The sequence below is a fragment of the Lampetra fluviatilis genome, chromosome 18, assembly GCF_964198595.1.
Source record: "Lampetra fluviatilis chromosome 18, kcLamFluv1.1, whole genome shotgun sequence".
Taxonomy (NCBI): Eukaryota; Metazoa; Chordata; class Hyperoartia; order Petromyzontiformes; family Petromyzontidae; genus Lampetra; species Lampetra fluviatilis.
The window spans coordinates 7382045-7400092 of NC_136292.1; the positions used below are offsets into that span (position 1 = coordinate 7382045).

General features: G+C 53.6%; 1 protein-coding gene across 5 annotated transcripts in view; it reads left to right on the forward strand.

Annotated features, from left to right (window-relative positions):
* The first annotated feature begins 401 nt into the window (after window positions 1-401).
* LOC144937169 (sodium/calcium exchanger 3-like) overlaps window positions 402-18048 on the forward strand; it is a 66604-nt gene continuing 48957 nt past the window's right edge. For all 5 annotated transcript variants that reach the window (XM_078864479.1, XM_078864482.1, XM_078864480.1 and 2 more), the window contains exons 1-3: window positions 402-535; window positions 4068-5327; window positions 7010-7752. In XM_078864479.1, coding sequence (XP_078720605.1) covers window positions 4167-5327; window positions 7010-7752 — 1904 coding nt within the window. In that variant the 5' untranslated portion in view covers window positions 402-535; window positions 4068-4166. The remainder of the gene's footprint in view (window positions 536-4067; window positions 5328-7009; window positions 7753-18048) is intronic.

An 18048-nucleotide genomic window follows, 5' to 3' on the forward strand; every position in this document is an offset into this window, starting at 1 on the left:
TAGTTGAGTGAGAGTAAATAGTTGAGTGAGTTTTATGGGTGGATGAGCGATACTCGATTAAGTGGATGTGTGAGTGGAACAGTAACTGAGTGAGTGGGTGAATACGTGAGTGGGTTGGTGAGTGAGTGAATAGGCGACTGAATATTTGGAGGAGCGAGTGAGTGAATGAGTTGTTAATAGCTGAGTGGGTGGTGGCTGAGTGAATCGTTGAGTGGATTGGTGAGTGGGTGGATGGATGAATGACTGTGTGGATGACCGAGGGAGCGAATAGCTGAGTGGGTGGATGCGTGAATGAGCGAGTGGGTGTGGGGGGGGGGTGGCTGGGTCTCTGGGGGGGGGGGCTGGATCTCTGGGTGGGGGCGGGGGGGTCTCTGGGTGGGGGCGGTGTGCGGAGCTTAGAGGCGGCGCAGCACCGTGGGGCTGAGACTGAAGCAGCAGCAGTAGCAGCCGCAGCGACAATAGCAGTCATCAGCAACAGCAGGATCAGCAACAGCAGCTTGCAGACATCAGTTGAAGAGGCGATACGTGGAGCCAGGTACGAGCGTGGTGTGTGTGGCGTGTGGTGTGTATGTGTGTGTGTGGTGTGTGTGTGTGTGGCGTGTGTGTGGCGCGTGTGTGTGTGTCTGGTGTGTGTCTGGTGTGTGTGTGTGGTGTGTGTGGTGTGTGTGGTGTGCGTGGTGTGTGTTCCTGGTGTGTGTGCCTGGTGTGTGTCTGGTGTGTGTGTGTGGTGTGTGTGTGTGGTGTGTGTGTGTCACTGTCTTCGTGCAGCGTGCTCTGCCTGTGTTGTGTTCCGTGCGTGTCGTCTGTCTGCGCGCGCGCGCCCGTTCATTATCCTGTCTCATGCATTGGCATGTGCGTGTGTTCCGATGTGTCGTGGTTGTGTGTACGTAGATACACGCGTGTGCTCGCGTGTTCACGTGTGTGTGCGCGTGTTCACGTGTGTAATAAACGTGCGTGTTAATGTTGCGTGCGCCTTTGTGTATTCCATCGTGTGTGTGTGCAATGCGTGTGTAGGGTGATTGCATTAACGGACGTGTTGATTGAGTGTAAATGTGTGTGATGTGTGTGTGCGTGCGTGTGTGTGCGCGTGTGAATGTGGCTCGTTCAATGCGTGTGTTGTGGTGTGGTTTTCCTGACCGTGCGTTCGGCGTGCGCGTTGATCGTGCCGACCTTCGTGTTGTAGATTGCGCCCGTGGGTCGCGATGGTGTGCGTACACCATTCGTCCGTGTGTGATCATTATAACAGAATCGCGTGTTGGTGCGTCTGCCCGTGTGTCGTAGTGTAGCGGTCAGCGCGCTGCACTACGAACCCGGCGACCCGGGGTTCGATTCTCGCTCGCGGCCAACACCGGTGACGATTATCTGAACCGGTCCTGGGCCCTTCTGTAGGTCGACTCAGCCTCAAAATGAGTACCTGGTGCGATGTGCAAACATCGGCACTTGGGGAGACAAAGGCGGCCGGCCGTAGTGCTGACCACCCACCCCCTCGTGTACCGTGCCTGCCTTCATAGGCGCTCGCTCAGAGCACTTTCCCCAGCAGTCTGTCAAAGCTACACGGGGGACCTTTGTCTATGTACGTTTCTGTGTGTCCTTGTGTGGGGAGCGGTGGCGTAGTGGTCAGCGCATTGCGCTTGGAACCCGGCGACCAGAGTTCGATTCCTGCCCAACATCAGTCGCGAATAATTGAACCTGAGTCTCCCCTAGGTCGACTCAGCTCTAAAGGCGTTCCGGTCGTAGTGCGGGCCACCCACCCAGTCGTGTGCCGTACCGGCCTTCGTAGGTGCCCGCTAACAGCACTTGCCCCAACAACCTGTAACGGCGATACGGGGTGTACGTGTGCGCGTATCCGTGTGTGTTTGCGTGTCTCCATGCTTGTCATCATATAGAGAGCGCAATCATCACCAGCAGCAGCATCATCAGTCGCATGCTGGTAATTCTAATGGCGTGTGTTTGTTAATGATTCATGGGAGGCGAGCGAGCCCGTGTTACAAGAGAACACAGGTTACGCTCATTAATATAATCAACAACATCATCAACAAAATCATCATCATTAATCGCATCACCATCGTCATGATCATCAACCTCATTGGCACCGTAGGCATCGTCAACATCATCGTCAACATCATCATCAACATCATCATCAACATCACTCCATTGACATCATCGCCATCAGGAACACAGCCGTCAGCAGCAGCATGATCATCATCATCATCAATTCACCAACCACATGGACACCATCCAACCTCGTCAAATCTCATCAGGCTCAAGTGAGACTTCACTGGATCATTATTATTCCATAATATCGTTGTAGGATTGTGGAGTGTCCACCACTGGCTTCAGTAACACCAAGGCCTTGCCCCCGTCTGGGGTTGGGGTCGAGTCGCGGTTAGTGGTTGGGCTTAAGGGGTTAGGGGTAGCGTTTAGGGGTTGTTATGGACTTGGGGCTAAAGTTGCAGTTATGGTTAGGGTTAATTTAATTTAGGTTATGGTAATAGTTGTGGTTGGGGCTACGGTTGTGGCTATGGTTGTGTGTTAGGGTAGTGGTTATGGTTGTGTGTTAGGGTTGTGGCTATGGTTGTGGTTATGGTTGTGGCTATGGTTGTGGTTATGGTTGTGTGTGTGTTAGGGTTGTGGTTTTGGTTGTGTGTTAGGGTTGTGGTTTTGGTTGTGTGTTAGGGTTGTGGCTATGGTTGTGGTTATGGTTGTGTGTTAGGGTTGTGGTTATGGTTGTGGTTATGGTTGTGTGTTAGGGTTGTGTGTTAGGGTTTTGGCTATGGTTGTGTGTTAGGGTTTTGGCTATGGTTGTGTGTTAGGGTTGTGGTTATTGTTGTGGTTATGGTTGTGTGTTAGGGTGGTGGTTATGGTTGTGTGTTAGGGTGGTGGTTATGGTTGTGTGTTAGGGTTGTGGTTGCTCTTAGAATTAGGATTGAGGTTAGGTTTGAGGTTGCGGTTCGGTTTAGGATTTTGGTTGTGGTTAGGGTCAGGGTTCACTGTGGTGAGGCTGAGGGATTTGGATGGTTGCTGTTGTGGCTCGGATTGTGGTTGTCATAGCGGGTTATGATCACGGCGGGGATTTCAGGGTTACGGGTTCTCTGCGGTTCCGCTTGGGGTGGTGGGACTGTGGTTGGGGTTGGGGTGCGCTGGGGGTCGGGTTGCCGGTGGTCTTGCCGAGTTGCTCGGTTTCCACTTTGCGCCGCCGCCGCCGCGTTGCGAGCTCGGCGAAGCGACGCGACCGCTCGCAGAACGAGCGAATCACGGACACGCCGCAGCCAAGACAAAGGTGCCCTGTGTAGTCTTGACAGACTTTTTGGGGCAAGTGCTGTTGGCGAGCACCCGATGAAGGCCGGCAAGAGTGACCTGGGTCATCAAAATTACAAAAACAATGAAATAAAACAAGTACATCGATGAAACGAAGAGAAATCAGAGAAAAAAAAATAACCACGGTACAGAAGAAATATCAAATATTGTCACGAGGATACATCTCCCCGGTGGGGAAAGTCAGCTCGGACAAACGCGTCCAGCACCCGCGATGACTGTCGCGTCATTCCCGGGGGGATTGCTGCCACCTCCGTTGAGCCACCGCCGTGGCAGCCGCGGCGGTAACGGCGAGCGGCGCTTGCACCGAGTGAGCAACGGCTCCTTCCCTCTGGCCGCGAGCGAGCAGCCACACAAGATACGGCAGTGTAGTGGTCAGTGTAGCGGTCAGTGTAGCGGTCAGCGCGCAGAGCTGCAAACCTGGCGGGCCGAGTTCGATTCCCAGCCAACACCGGCTCACGGCCAACACTGGTGACAATTATCTGAATCGATCCTGGGCTTCCTTTAGGTCGAATCGGCCTCAAATGAGTATCTGGTGCGGTGTGTGAACATCGCCATTAGGGAGACAATGACGGCCGGGCGGGGTGCTGGCCACCCACGGCCTCGTGTGCTGTGCCGGCCTTCATAGGTGCCTGCGAACAGCACTTGTCTGTTAAGGCTATCGGGGGCATCTTTGGTCTGGTTGATGGTAGTTGGCGGTGATTATGACGATGATGATGATGATGGTGGCTGATGACGATCTCTCTCACCAGGCTCACCTCTCCCACCTCTCCCACCTCCCTCGTCACCTCCTGCGGCCGCCCCCGCCCGCCGTGCTCCTCGTCTCCCCCGGGGGGCCCGGAGCGGCCACCATGGGCGGCCTGCGGCTGCGGGGCCTCTCCCGGGGCGGCCTCCAGCTGGGCCTGGCCTCCGCCGCCCTGCTGCTCGCGCTGCGCGGCGCCGGCGCCGCCACCACCGCGGCCGTCCCGCCCGCGGGGCCCACCTCCTCCTGGCCCGGGGGGGCGACCGCGACGACGGCAACGGCCAATCAGAGCAAATCGTGCCTGGGCACCTACACGTGCTTGCCCGGCATCCTGCTGCCCGTGTGGCTGCCCAACGACCCGCCGCTCCCGGACAAGGTGGCGCGCGCCCTCGTCTACTTCGTGTGCCTCATGTACATGTTCCTGGGCGTGTCGATCATCGCCGACCGCTTCATGGCCTCCATCGAGGTGATCACGTCGCAGGAGAAGGAGATCACCATCAAGAAGCCGAGCGGCGAGACCGTCACCACGACGGTGCGCGTGTGGAACGAGACGGTGTCCAACCTCACGCTGATGGCGCTGGGCTCGTCGGCGCCCGAGATCTTGCTCTCCGTCATCGAGGTGTGCGGGCACCACTTCGAGGCGGGCGACCTGGGGCCCAGCACCATCGTGGGCAGCGCGGCCTTCAACATGTTCGTCATCATCGCCATCTGCGTGTACGTGGTGCCCGACGGCGAGACGCGCCGGATCAAGCACCTGCGCGTGTTCTTCGTGACGACGGCCTGGAGCGTCTTCGCGTACATCTGGCTCTACCTCATCCTCGCCGTCTTCTCGGAGGGCATCGTCGAGGTGTGGGAGGCGCTGCTCACGTTGGCCTTCTTCCCCGTGTGCGTCGTCTTCGCCTGGGTCGCCGACCGCCGCCTGCTCTTCTACAAGTACGTGTACAAGCGCTACCGCGCCGACAAGCACCGCTGCGTCATCGTCGAGTCCGAGGGCGAGCGGCCCAAGTCGTCCATCGAGATGGACGGCAAGGGGGCGGCCACGGCGGCCGGGGGGGGCGCGACGGCCGTGGCGCTGCAGCTCGACGGGCCCGACGTGGCCGACGAGCCCGAGGCGGGCGAGGGCCGGCGCGAGATGTTCCGAATCCTCAAGGAGCTCAAGCACAAGCACCCGGACAAGGACCTGGAGCAGCTGACCGAGATGGCCAACTACCAGCTGCTGAGTCAGCAGCAGAAGAGCCGCGCCTTCTACCGCATCCAGGCCACGCGCAAGGTGCTCGCACCTGCCTCCTCGGCCACTCCCGCTGGACTCCTGGCCCCAATCGCAGCGCTAATGTTTTGGTTTTGTCAGTAGCAATGGAGGAGCGGTGGACGTGACGGGAGTCTCGCGGTCAGCAGCTCCGTCCGTAGTGGCCGATGGGAGATGACGCGGTGTCGTGACGATGCCGTGGTGTCATGCGTAGCACCCTGAAACCGCAATCCAGAGGTCGCCGGTTCGATTACAATGGTGCAAGTTTCCCCAATCCCCCCGCTCCCCAACCCCCACGTGTTAACACCACGTGATATACAGGAGGTCGTGGGTTCGATCCCCACCCTACCGCCTGTATGTTTGGAGTTTATACTGGTAGGAACCTTCTGGTTACACCAGCCCACAGGGGATTATTGTGTCCGTCGTGCAGGGAGGGGCTGGGTGGGGAGGGGAGGGTGGGGCTGGGTGGGGGGTGGGAGGGTGGGGCTGGGTGGGGAGGGGCTGGTCACCCTGTGGTGCCCTTATAAAACTCAACGTTTCACCTACTCACGCCGGCTTGTGCCCGCCCTCACAGTCGGCCATATTTGCAGAATACACCACGCCGCCGTTGACCCTGCAGGCCATTGCCCGAGCAACCCAACGTTCCTACCAGCTCCCTCCGCAGGACAATGTGTTATATACAGGCGGTAGGGCCGCGTAGATTTTTCTCCAGGCCCTCCGGTTTTTCCCTCCACGTTTAAAATCAACACCACACGTTTAGAGTATTTTTTGCTGCTGTAAATTTCCACTTCGTTGAGCTGTCATTTGTGATCGTCAGGTCGCTTTTGAAAAGGAGCTCTACAGCTCAGTGGGTACTTACATGGTGAAATAAAAATAGAAAGTTTACTTTGAGTTTACACGGGGACACCACGGTTAGCCGATCGGCAGGCAGGTCGTGTGTGGTGGGGTAAAGTGTGGGTACGCCCACCTCTCCCAAAAGGTCGGGTCAACGTGGACGAGCAGGCCAAGCACCGTCTCCAAGTCACTTTCCTCATTAAAAAAAAACTCCCCCCCCCCCCCCACAAAAGTCTTGGCTCAACCGCAGCTCCCGAATCCCCAGGGAGACGAGCATCTCGTACACGGGAGGTCACCCGGCTAGATTCAGGACGTGGTGTTGTAAGACCCTCCCTGTAGGAGGCAAGGTAATTCAAATTCCTATTTTAAAAAGCGATTAAATAATGCAGTTAAACAAAGGCCACTGTTCTGCACAGTAGGGACATCCGGATGTTCTTGGAGGCCTGGGGCTATAGGCTCGGGGCAACATGGGGGGGGGGGGGCTGTTAATTAGCGAGAAAACAGCCCCTGTGGGGCCCTCTCTTGTGAGGTTATGGGTAAATAGTCCCTTCTCCCTACCCCACACCTGCCGTGATGTACCTTTGTAATCAACGTAAATCCGTATTCCTACGCTGCAGGGGACGGTGATGACTAATTATATCGCTGATCATGTTGAGCGGCGTTCTGTCGCCGCCGCCAAAGCAGGCAAGCGAACAAAGATTGAAAAGTTGAGGCCCGAAGAGCCAAAGGTGCGGTGGGGGGGTGGGTGGGTGGGGGGGGACAGCACTCGTGGCTGGCTGGCTAACGGTCGCGGCAGGAATAGAATTTCCCCGGCTGCTGCTGTGGCCCTCCGATCGCGTCACCCGCCGCCCCCCCGCCCCTTGTGCCTCCAGATGACGGGCGCGGGCAACATCCTGAAGAAGCACCTGCTGGAGCAGGCTCGCCGCTCGGCCAGTATCACCGAGATCCACGTGGAGGCGGGCGACGGCGCGGGCGCCGCCTCCTCGGCGTGCCGCGTGTTCTTCGAGCCGTCCTCGTACCGCTGCCTCGAGAGCTGCGGCGCCTGCACCCTGACGGTGGTGCGGCGCGGCGGCGACCCCCGCGCCACCCTCTACGTCGACTACCGCACCGAGGACGGCTCGGCGAGCGCCGGCTCGGACTACGACCTCGCGTCCGGCACGCTCGTGTTCCGGCCCGGCGAGACGGAGAAGACGATCAGCGTGGGCATCGTCGACGACGACATCTTCGAGGAGGACGAGCAGTTCTTCGTGCGGCTCAGCAACTTGCGGGCGGCGCCCGGGGCGGGGGACGAGGAGGTGGCGGCGGCGGCGACGGAGGCCGGGCCACCGGACGTGGTGGCGGTGGCGGTGGCGGGCGTCGCGCCGTGCCTGGCGACGCCCGACGTGGCCAGCGTCACCATCCTGGACGACGACCACGCGGGGCTGTTCGGCTTCGAGGAGGCGGCAGTGCGCGTGAGCGAGAGCGTGGGCTGCGTCGAGGTGCGCGTGGTCCGCTGCTCGGGGGCACGCGGCTCCGTGCTCGTACCGTTCGCGACGGTCGAGGGGCGGGCGAAGGGCGGAGGGGAGGACTACGAGGACGTCAGCGGGGAGCTGCTCTTCAAGAACGAGGAGAGCATGTGAGTAGACCGAGCGAGCGCGCGCATCCACCGGCATCGTCGTCGTCGTCAACAAAGTCGTCGGCGCTTTGATCGATGTCGTCGTCAGCATCACCGCCACAGCCACGATCGTCAGTGTCATCAGTGTTATCATCCGCAACACCGCCGCCACCATTCATCATCGCTATGATCAATGCTATCATCTCCTCCGCACCGTCTCCTCAGTCGCCCCTTTGGGTGGAGTTTCCTTCCACCAGCACCGTGATCATCAATGGTATCATCGGCATTATCACCATCGCCACCACAACGATCATCAAGCAGTCGTTACCCTTGTCATCATCGCCATTGTGACGTCATAACTAATGCCACACGCGTGACTCGTGGACCCACGTGGGGAGTCTTCGGTCGCGGGTGTCCAGTGAAAGCGCCGTCGTCATGAGAGACAGACGCTGCTGATTTGAGAGTCGTGGGTGCCCATGATGTGTGCATGTCACGTGTTGGGGAGCGGTGGCACAGTGGTTAGCACACTGTTCCACTAACCCGCCATCCCAGTTTCATTTCCGCTCACACCCAACATCGGTGTCAAACATCTGAACTGACCCTGGGCCTCTCCTAGGTTGACTCAGCCTCAAATGAGTACCTGGTGTTATGTGCAAGCATCAGCATTGGGGAGACAATGTCGGCTGGGTGTGATTCTGGTGCGCCGTACTAGTTTGCATAGGCGCTCGCGAACGGCACTTGCCCTGCGTATCGTTCCTTCTCAGGCAGTGTTATTGATTCATGTGATTTATTTTGCTATGTGCCATACGTAGGCTAGACATGGCATGTGTGTGTTTGTTCACGCGTGACGGGTGGTGTGTACTCGGTGCCTGATGGGTTTGTGATGTGTATGTGTGTGATGTATGCATGTTATACCAGTACCGGTGATGTCGGTACAGGTGATGTGTGTGATGTCTGCATATTTGATGCATGTGATGTGTGTAAGTTTACGTTTGTGTGCTGTTTTTCTGGGCCAAGTGAATAGACCCGAGCAGTGATTTATGGCCAGAGTTTTGACATTGCGTAGAGGTTACTTGCGATATATTTATATATAACACACAGCGAGAGGAAATTGCCGCTGCTGTTGCAGCAGCGGTAATACATGGGGTAATTAAAGGAAACATAATCACATTTCCTTTTGCCGTGAGCGGGCGTGTGTTAAATTGCGTGCTGGCTTGTGCGCGATATTGAGTGTGTTGGGAGTTACGATGCCACGTGTGAGTCTTGGTGGTGTTGGCCGTGAAGCTTGTGTTGGTGCGTGCGTGGACGATAAGCGTGTGGAGCGGTGGTGCAGCGGTTCCCGCACCGCGCTACAAACCGGACAACCCCCCGATTCCCGCTCAAGGCCAACACCGGTGACGATTATCTGAACCGGTCTTGGGGCCTCCCCTATGTCGACTCAGCTTCAAATAAGTACCTGGTGCGGTGTGTACACCGCCACTGGGGAGACGAAGGCGGCCGGGCGTGGTGCTGGCCACACACCCCATCGCACACCATTCCAGTCTTAATCACTCATGGCCCTTTCCCCAACACCCCCTGCGACCAGGCGGAGAGGGTTTGCCGTTGTTTCATTTCATTCGCACGCCATCCACGTGTGCGCTGTGCAGGTGTATCGCGTGTGCACGATAGATTATAACCGTGGGTCTACAATAGTATGACGTGTATTATAACGGTGTACAGGATTATGATGGGTGCAGGTGTGTGTAGTGATGGGTGTGTATAATAGGCAGGTGTGTGTAGTGATGGGTGTGTACAATAGGCAGGTGTGTGTAGTGATGGGTGTACAATAGGCAGGTGTGTGTAGTGATGGGTGTGTACAATAGGCAGGTGTGTGTAGTGATGGGTGTGTACAATAGGCAGGTGTGTGTAGTGATGGGTGAACAATAGGTAGGTGTGTGTAGTGATGGGTGTACAATAGGCAGATGTGTGTAGTGATGGGTGTGTACAATAGGCAGGTGTGTGTAGTGATGGGTGTGTACAATATGCAGGTGTGTGTAGTGATGGATGTACAATAGGCAGGTGTGTGTAGTGATGGGTGAACAATAGGCAGGTGTGTGTAGTGATGGGTGTATACAATAGGCAGGTGTGTGTAGTGATGGGTGTACAATAGGCAGGTGTGTGTAGTGATGGGTGTACAATAGGCAGGTGTGTGTAGTGATGGATGTACAATAGGCAGGTGTGTGTAGTGATGGGTGTGTACAATAGGCAGGTGTGTGTAGTGATGGGTGTGTACAATAGGCAGGTGTGTGTAGTGATGGGTGTGTACAATAGGCAGGTGTGTGTAGTGATGGGTGTGTACAATAGGCAGGTGTGTGTAGTGATGGGTGTACAATAGGCAGGTGTGTGTAGTGATGGGTGTGTACAATAGGCAGGTGTGTGTAGTGATGGGTGTGTACAATAGGCAGGTGTGTGTAGTGATGGGTGAACAATAGGTAGGTGTGTGTAGTGATGGGTGTACAATAGGCAGGTGTGTGTAGTGATGGGTGTGTACAATAGGCAGGTGTGTGTAGTGATGGGTGTGTACAATATGCAGGTGTGTGTAGTGATGGATGTACAATAGGCAGGTGTGTGTAGTGATGGGTGAACAATAGGCAGGTGTGTGTAGTGATGGGTGTATACAATAGGCAGGTGTGTGTAGTGATGGGTGTACAATAGGCAGGTGTGTGTAGTGATGGGTGTACAATAGGCAGGTGTGTGTAGTGATGGATGTACAATAGGCAGGTGTGTGTAGTGATGGGTGTGTACAATAGGCAGGTGTGTGTAGTGATGGGTGTGTACAATAGGCAGGTGTGTGTAGTGATGGGTGTGTACAATAGGCAGGTGTGTGTAGTGATGGGTGTGTACAATAGGCAGGTGTGTGTAGTGATGGGTGTACAATAGGCAGGTGTGTGTAGTGATGGGTGTGTACAATAGGCAGGTGTGTGTAGTGATGGGTGTGTACAATAGGCAGGTGTGTGTAGTGATGGGTGTGTACAATAGGTAGGTGTGTGTAGTGTTGTGTGTACAATAGGTAGGTGTGTGTAGTGATGGGTGTGTACAATAGGTAGGTGTGTGTAGTGATGGGTGTGTACAATAGGTAGGTGTGTGTAGTGATGGGTGTGTACAATAGGTAGGTGTGTGTAGTGATGGGTGTACAATAGGCAGGTGTGTGTAGTGATGGGTGAACAATAGGTAGGTGTGTGTAGTGATGGGTGAACAATAGGCAGGTGTGTGTAGTGATGGGTGAACAATAGGCAGGTGTGTGTAGTGATGGGTGTGTACAATAGTCAGGTGTGTGTAGTGATGGGTGTGTACAATAGGCAGGTGTGTGTAGTGATGGGTGTGTACAATAGGCAGGTGTGTGTAGTGATGGGTGTGTACAATAGGCAGGTGTGTGTAGTGATGGGTGTACAATAGGCAGGTGTGTGTAGTGATGGGTGTGTACAATAGGCAGGTGTGTGTAGTGATGGGTGTATACAATAGGCAGGTGTGTGTAGTGATGGGTGTATACAATAGGTAGGTGTGTGTAGTGATGGATGTACAATAGGCAGGTGTGTGTAGTGATGGGTGTACAATAGGCAGGTGTGTGTAGTGATGGATGTACAATAGGCAGGTGTGTGTAGTGATGGGTGTATACAATAGGTAGGTGTGTGTAGTGATGGATGTACAATAGGCAGGTGTGTGTAGTGATGGATGTACAATAGGCAGGTGTGTGTAGTGATGGGTGTACAATAGGTAGGTGTGTGTAGTGTTGTGTGTACAATAGGTAGGTGTGTGTAGTGATGGGTGTGTACAATAGGTAGGTGTGTGTAGTGATGGGTGTGTACAATAGGCAGGTGTGTGTAGTGATGGGTGTATACAATAGGTAGGTGTGTGTAGTGATGGATGTACAATAGGCAGGTGTGTGTAGTGATGGATGTACAATAGGCAGGTGTGTGTAGTGATGGGTGTACAATAGGTAGGTGTGTGTAGTGTTGGGTGTACAATAGGTAGGTGTGTGTAGTGATGGGTGTGTACAATAGGCAGGTGTGTGTAGTGATGGGTGTGTACAATAGGCAGGTGTGTGTAGTGATGGGTGTATACAATAGGCAGGTGTGTGTAGTGATGGGTGTGTACAATAGGCAGGTGTGTGTAGTGATGGGTGTATACAATAGGCAGGTGTGTGTAGTGATGGGTGTATACAATAGGCAGGTGTGTGTAGTGATGGGTGTACAATAGGTAGGTGTGTGTAGTGATGGGTGAACAATAGGTAGGTGTGTGTAGTGTTGGGTGTACAATAGGTAGGTGTGTGTAGTGATGGGTGTACAATAGGCAGGTGTGTGTAGTGATGGGTGTACAATAGGCAGGTGTGTGTAGTGATGGGTGTACAATAGGCAGGTGTGTGTAGTGATGGGTGTACAATAGGCAGGTGTGTGTAGTGATGGGTGTACAATAGGCAGGTGTGTGTAGTGATGGATGTACAATAGGCAGGTGAGTGTAGTGATGGATGTACAATAGGCAGGTGAGTGTAGTGATGGGTGTGTACAATAGGTAGGTGTGTGTAGTGATGGGTGTGTACAATAGGTAGGTGTGTGTAGTGATGGGTGAACAATAGGCAGGTGTGTGTAGTGATGGGTGAACAATAGGCAGGTGTGTGTAGTGATGGGTGTGTACAATATTCAGGTGTGTGTAGTGATGGGTGTGTACAATAGGCGGGTGTGTGTAGTGATGGGTGTGTACAATAGGCAGGTGTGTGTAGTGATGGGTGTGTACAATAGGCAGGTGTGTGTAGTGATGGGTGTACAATAGGCAGGTGTGTGTAGTGATGGGTGTGTACAATAGGCAGGTGTGTGTAGTGATGGGTGTATACAATAGGCAGGTGTGTGTAGTGATGGGTGTATACAATAGGTAGGTGTGTGTAGTGATGGATGTACAATAGGCAGGTGTGTGTAGTGATGGGTGTACAATAGGCAGGTGTGTGTAGTGATGGATGTACAATAGGCAGGTGTGTGTAGTGATGGGTGTATACAATAGGTAGGTGTGTGTAGTGATGGATGTACAATAGGCAGGTGTGTGTAGTGATGGATGTACAATAGGCAGGTGTGTGTAGTGATGGGTGTACAATAGGTAGGTGTGTGTAGTGTTGTGTGTACAATAGGTAGGTGTGTGTAGTGATGGGTGTGTACAATAGGTAGGTGTGTGTAGTGATGGGTGTGTACAATAGGCAGGTGTGTGTAGTGATGGGTGTATACAATAGGTAGGTGTGTGTAGTGATGGATGTACAATAGGCAGGTGTGTGTAGTGATGGATGTACAATAGGCAGGTGTGTGTAGTGATGGGTGTATACAATAGGTAGGTGTGTGTAGTGATGGATGTACAATAGGCAGGTGTGTGTAGTGATGGATGTACAATAGGCAGGTGTGTGTAGTGATGGGTGTACAATAGGTAGGTGTGTGTAGTGATGGATGTACAATAGGCAGGTGTGTGTAGTGATGGATGTACAATAGGCAGGTGTGTGTAGTGATGGGTGTACAATAGGTAGGTGTGTGTAGTGTTGGGTGTACAATAGGTAGGTGTGTGTAGTGATGGGTGTGTACAATAGGCAGGTGTGTGTAGTGATGGGTGTGTACAATAGGCAGGTGTGTGTAGTGATGGGTGTGTACAATAGGCAGGTGTGTGTAGTGATGGGTGTATACAATAGGCAGGTGTGTGTAGTGATGGGTGTGTACAATAGGCAGGTGTGTGTAGTGATGGGTGTATACAATAGGCAGGTGTGTGTAGTGATGGGTGTATACAATAGGCAGGTGTGTGTAGTGATGGGTGTACAATAGGTAGGTGTGTGTAGTGATGGGTGAACAATAGGTAGGTGTGTGTAGTGTTGGGTGTACAATAGGTAGGTGTGTGTAGTGATGGGTGTACAATAGGCAGGTGTGTGTAGTGATGGGTGTACAATAGGCAGGTGTGTGTAGTGATGGGTGTACAATAGGCAGGTGTGTGTAGTGATGGGTGTACAATAGGCAGGTGTGTGTAGTGATGGGTGTACAATAGGCAGGTGTGTGTAGTGATGGATGTACAATAGGCAGGTGAGTGTAGTGATGGATGTACAATAGGCAGGTGAGTGTAGTGATGGATGTACAATAGGCAGGTGTGTGTAGTGTGGGACGCGTCGGCTGTCAGCGCTGTCAGCGCTGTCAGAGCTCGGGGTTTCTGCACTTCTCCCTTCATTCAGACGCCACTCGGAGTGCGATGGGAGAGTCTGGCAGCGTGTGTGTGTGTCTGTGTGTGTGTGTGTCTGTGTGTGTGTCTGTGTGTGTGTCTCTGTGTGTGTGTGTCTGTGTGTGTGTGTCTGTCTGTGTCGGGCGTGGTGTTGGCCACCCACCCCCTCGTGTGCCGTGCTGGCCTTCATAGGTGCTCGATAACAGCACTTGCCCCTACAGTATGTTAAGGCTATACGGGGGATCTTTGTCTTTGTGTTCTCTGTGTGTGGGGAGCGGTAGTGTAGTGGTTAGTGCGCTGCGGTACGAATCCGGCGATCCGAGTTCGATTCACGCTCGCGGTCAACACCAATGACGATTCTCTGAATCGATCATGGGCCTCCCCTAGGTCGACTCAGCCTCAAATGAGTACCTTGCGCGCTGTGTAAAACATCGCCACTGGGGAGACAAAGGCGGGCGTGGTGCTGTGATGTGTGCCGTGTCGTTTGTGAACAGCACTTGCCCTAAAACTATGTTGAAAGCTATGGGGGGGATCTTTGTCTTTGTGGAGAGCGGGTGGAGCAGGCAGCTGGCTCGCTCACCACCACTCGGAGTGGTGGTTGTTATTATTTATGGCCCCGTGAAATGGCCACGCAGTTGATTGCGGAGCACGGAGACAGGGGGACAGTGGTGATTACACCTCATAGTCAACTTAACGGCAATATAATATACAAAACCAAATAGTCAACAGTTTTAAGCCCGTGTCAATCCACTGCTGGGTGAAGTCTTGCCCGTGCCGTGTCGGTCATGAGGGTTGATTGACCATACTTCACCACCATGGGCCAGTGTGTGTTGAGACCCCAGGATGTTAACCGTGGTCGGGATTCGAACTCAGGTTTCCATGTTCATCGCTCAGTGCGCTAACCAGTGCGCCACCGCTCCACTCTCTCGCGACTTGTGCACGTAACGACTAATAATTATTTTTGGGAATCGTCCAAATGAGATGCTCATGATGTTACGTGCACGGCACGTACTCGATGCTTGCAAACAGCACGGCTGAGTGGAGCGGTGGCGCACTGGTTAGCGCACTGAGCCACGAACATGAACTGCGCACGGAGCTGGACCAAAGTGAGACGAAATGTCGCACCGAGCGGCGACAGCTCACGAGCACGGCCGTCGTGAGCACAAGCGGGCGGCGCTGGACGTCGTGGACACGGCCGCCGCATCGCCACCGCCATCCCCAACGCTCATTGCGCACCCAGAGAGAGAGGGCAGGTTGGGGCCGCGGTCACGGCGGTGGCGAGCGCCACCCGAGTTTCGATTCCCGACCACGGCTGACATTAGTGGCTCGGAGTGATACCGAAACGCCGGTTGTGGACTCCACCCCACCCGCCACCTCCTTCCCCCCGCATCGCTTCACCAACTCGCGTCGACCGGCGTGGTGAGGTTTGGCGAAACTGATTCCCGAGGGAACCAGAACCTACGGAGCCTCTCGTCGGGGCGGTGATGGGCGGCTAAAACTGCGAATCTTCGTTCGCGCAGAAAAAGGACTTCAAAGTTACACTCGGGCACTCTGTGATGGCATCGCTAGAATCAGAATATTTATTTTTCGATTTAAAGCTTTCTTGACTGCAGGGATTCATCTTCTTGGTTCTTTCGGTAAAGTCACGTAGAAGGGAAGTAATAAAATAATAAAAATAAAACATAATAAAATTATTCTCACGACGTTTCGGCCACAACGCAAGCAGCCGTCCTCAGGTGAAAACCAGGTCCGTCGAGGCGACAGAGTCTGAATGAAACAGCACACGAGCTTGGAGCATATATATAAGCTGGGCGCCTTGACAAAGGAATTTGCATATCAAGAGGAATATTTATGTTGAAGGAATCCGATGAGCTGAGAAGCTTTTTTTCCACAGATGTCCAGTCGGGGTGGGTCAGAATGTTTCAACGACAGCACAAAAACTTGATAGCAGTGCTAGGTATAGAAAAGATAAACAAATCACTTGAGAAAATATATAAAACTAAACTATTTTTTTTTATCTTACCAGGTATAACCCACCGAGTTATTAACTCGTTTTTCAGAAGCGACCTGGCCACAAATGACAGCTCAACGAAGTGGCTTATCGTGTGTAAATGTACAGCAGCAAAATAATCTGAATAATCTACGGGCAAATTTTGTGGTTGGCGTTTGTGAAGTGTCACAACGCGGCTGCGTGGGACCGCGTGGGCAGCTCCACCGCTCTCCAGACTTTTCCGAGTCGGGGCGACAAACTCGAAAGCGGCCCCAGGTGTCCGCCGCTGCGGAGACGGAACGCTCGGCTGGCAGCAACGGTCAGGGCCGGCGACGCGAGCTGGAGGAGGACACTTGAGCGCCAAGCCACCAAATGCGCCCCTGTGGTACCACACAAGTCCCACGCTCCTCCCTCGCGGAGAATCAGTGTCACGGTGGCACCGCCACCCCCACACACACCACAGCTTCACTGGCCACCCCCTGCCCCCGAAACGAGAGGAGCTGGAACTCGGTGGCGGGTCCAGAGATAAGTTTCAGCCAGGACGGTCCAGAACGTTGTTCCCTGGGAGTGTTTTTGTTCACGCCATATCTCACCTTGTTTTTAGGCCTCGTTTAATTTGTATAACCCCCTCTTCATGGGATTATTGGGATATACGAGGTACGATAATAGGGGATGATTACGGATAGGAGTGGCGGCTTTTCGTCGACAATCCTAACTCCAAGCCGGCCTAGTGGCGTGCCGAAAAAATACTGAGCGAGAAATTAAGCCCCGTGCCGGCCCAAAGGCTGATGGATTATAACGTAGTTTTATTTTATGTATTTTTATTGTTGCGTGCTATCCAGACAAAAAACGTTAAGGTGCTGAGTTGGCAGTGGTGTGTGTTTGTATGGACGGTGTCTCAATGTGACCGCGTCTCACGATGCTGAACTAAAACAGCAAAAACATCTAATTGAAAAGCATTACAACACGCACACACACACATGAATCTCTCCCGAAGAAGGGCCATGGCTCACAACGTTAGCTTACTGTATCCCAGTAAACATGCAACGTTGGTCCAACTTTGGCACGTGGTTGGAACCGTTGGAGCAACGTCAGCCCAACGTTGACTCCACGTTTAACCAAAGTTACATGTTATTAATTTGTCTGTTGCAAGGCAATGTTGGCACGAGCCCGAGAGACCGCCCATCGTGGAGATGGAGCGATACAAACAGCTCGTGTGCCAGGAGCAAGACGGACTGATGCATCGCAGGAGTGCGATGGCTTTAGGAGGCTTTTATCCAGCAGTGGATGGATCATGACCCGCCAATGATGGCGAGAATGGATGTAAAAGTTGTAGATTTGCTCTCCAACACATCGGTGTGCTGTACTAGTAACACCAACCTCACGAATTGGCTGTGTCGGGCGGTGGCGAGTTTAACGACACATTTATATTTACGCGATCTAACCCATAAAAAATTAACCCGTAAAAACAAAGTTTTTCACTATAAATCCTTTATATGCGTGGCGGCTAGAGTCCTCTCGTCCTCTGGCTTGAGATGGCTGCCACCTATGGGTCAGATGATTGCCTGCTACCATTAAGCGATTGGTAATTAAATATTTTAAAAAAATCCTAAAAAGTGTAAAATTTAGGAAATGTTTTTCACAAATATACATTGTCACGCACAAAGAGTCTGTGTGCAAAATGTCAGCTCGAATGGATCACGGGAAGTGGGTTAAAAAACGACCAAAAGTTGTGCACGGTCGTAAGCGCGCAAGCAAGTGAACTTAATATAAAGGATTTAAAAACAACCCTCTATTCACGGATGCGCACGGGCGCGTCACGCGCGTGTCTCGTTCGACAGCGGTGGGAGCCGTGATCTGTGTCGACGGGTCGCCTCGTGCGCCGTGGCTGACGATGGCGACGAACGTGCCTGGGACGTTCATTTAACCCTGCGCCAAGGTGCAAACGGTCTGTTTACCCTTCACATTGACGGAGGCTTCTTCGGACTCGCTTGGCACAAGCCCCGGGACGCGCACAGTCTTGCGTGTGACTGTTGCTACAAGATAGCGGCCGTGGTGTATTTTGGATTTTGTCTTCGTGTGAAGTCTTGCTGGGATGTGAGCCGCAGCTGGCT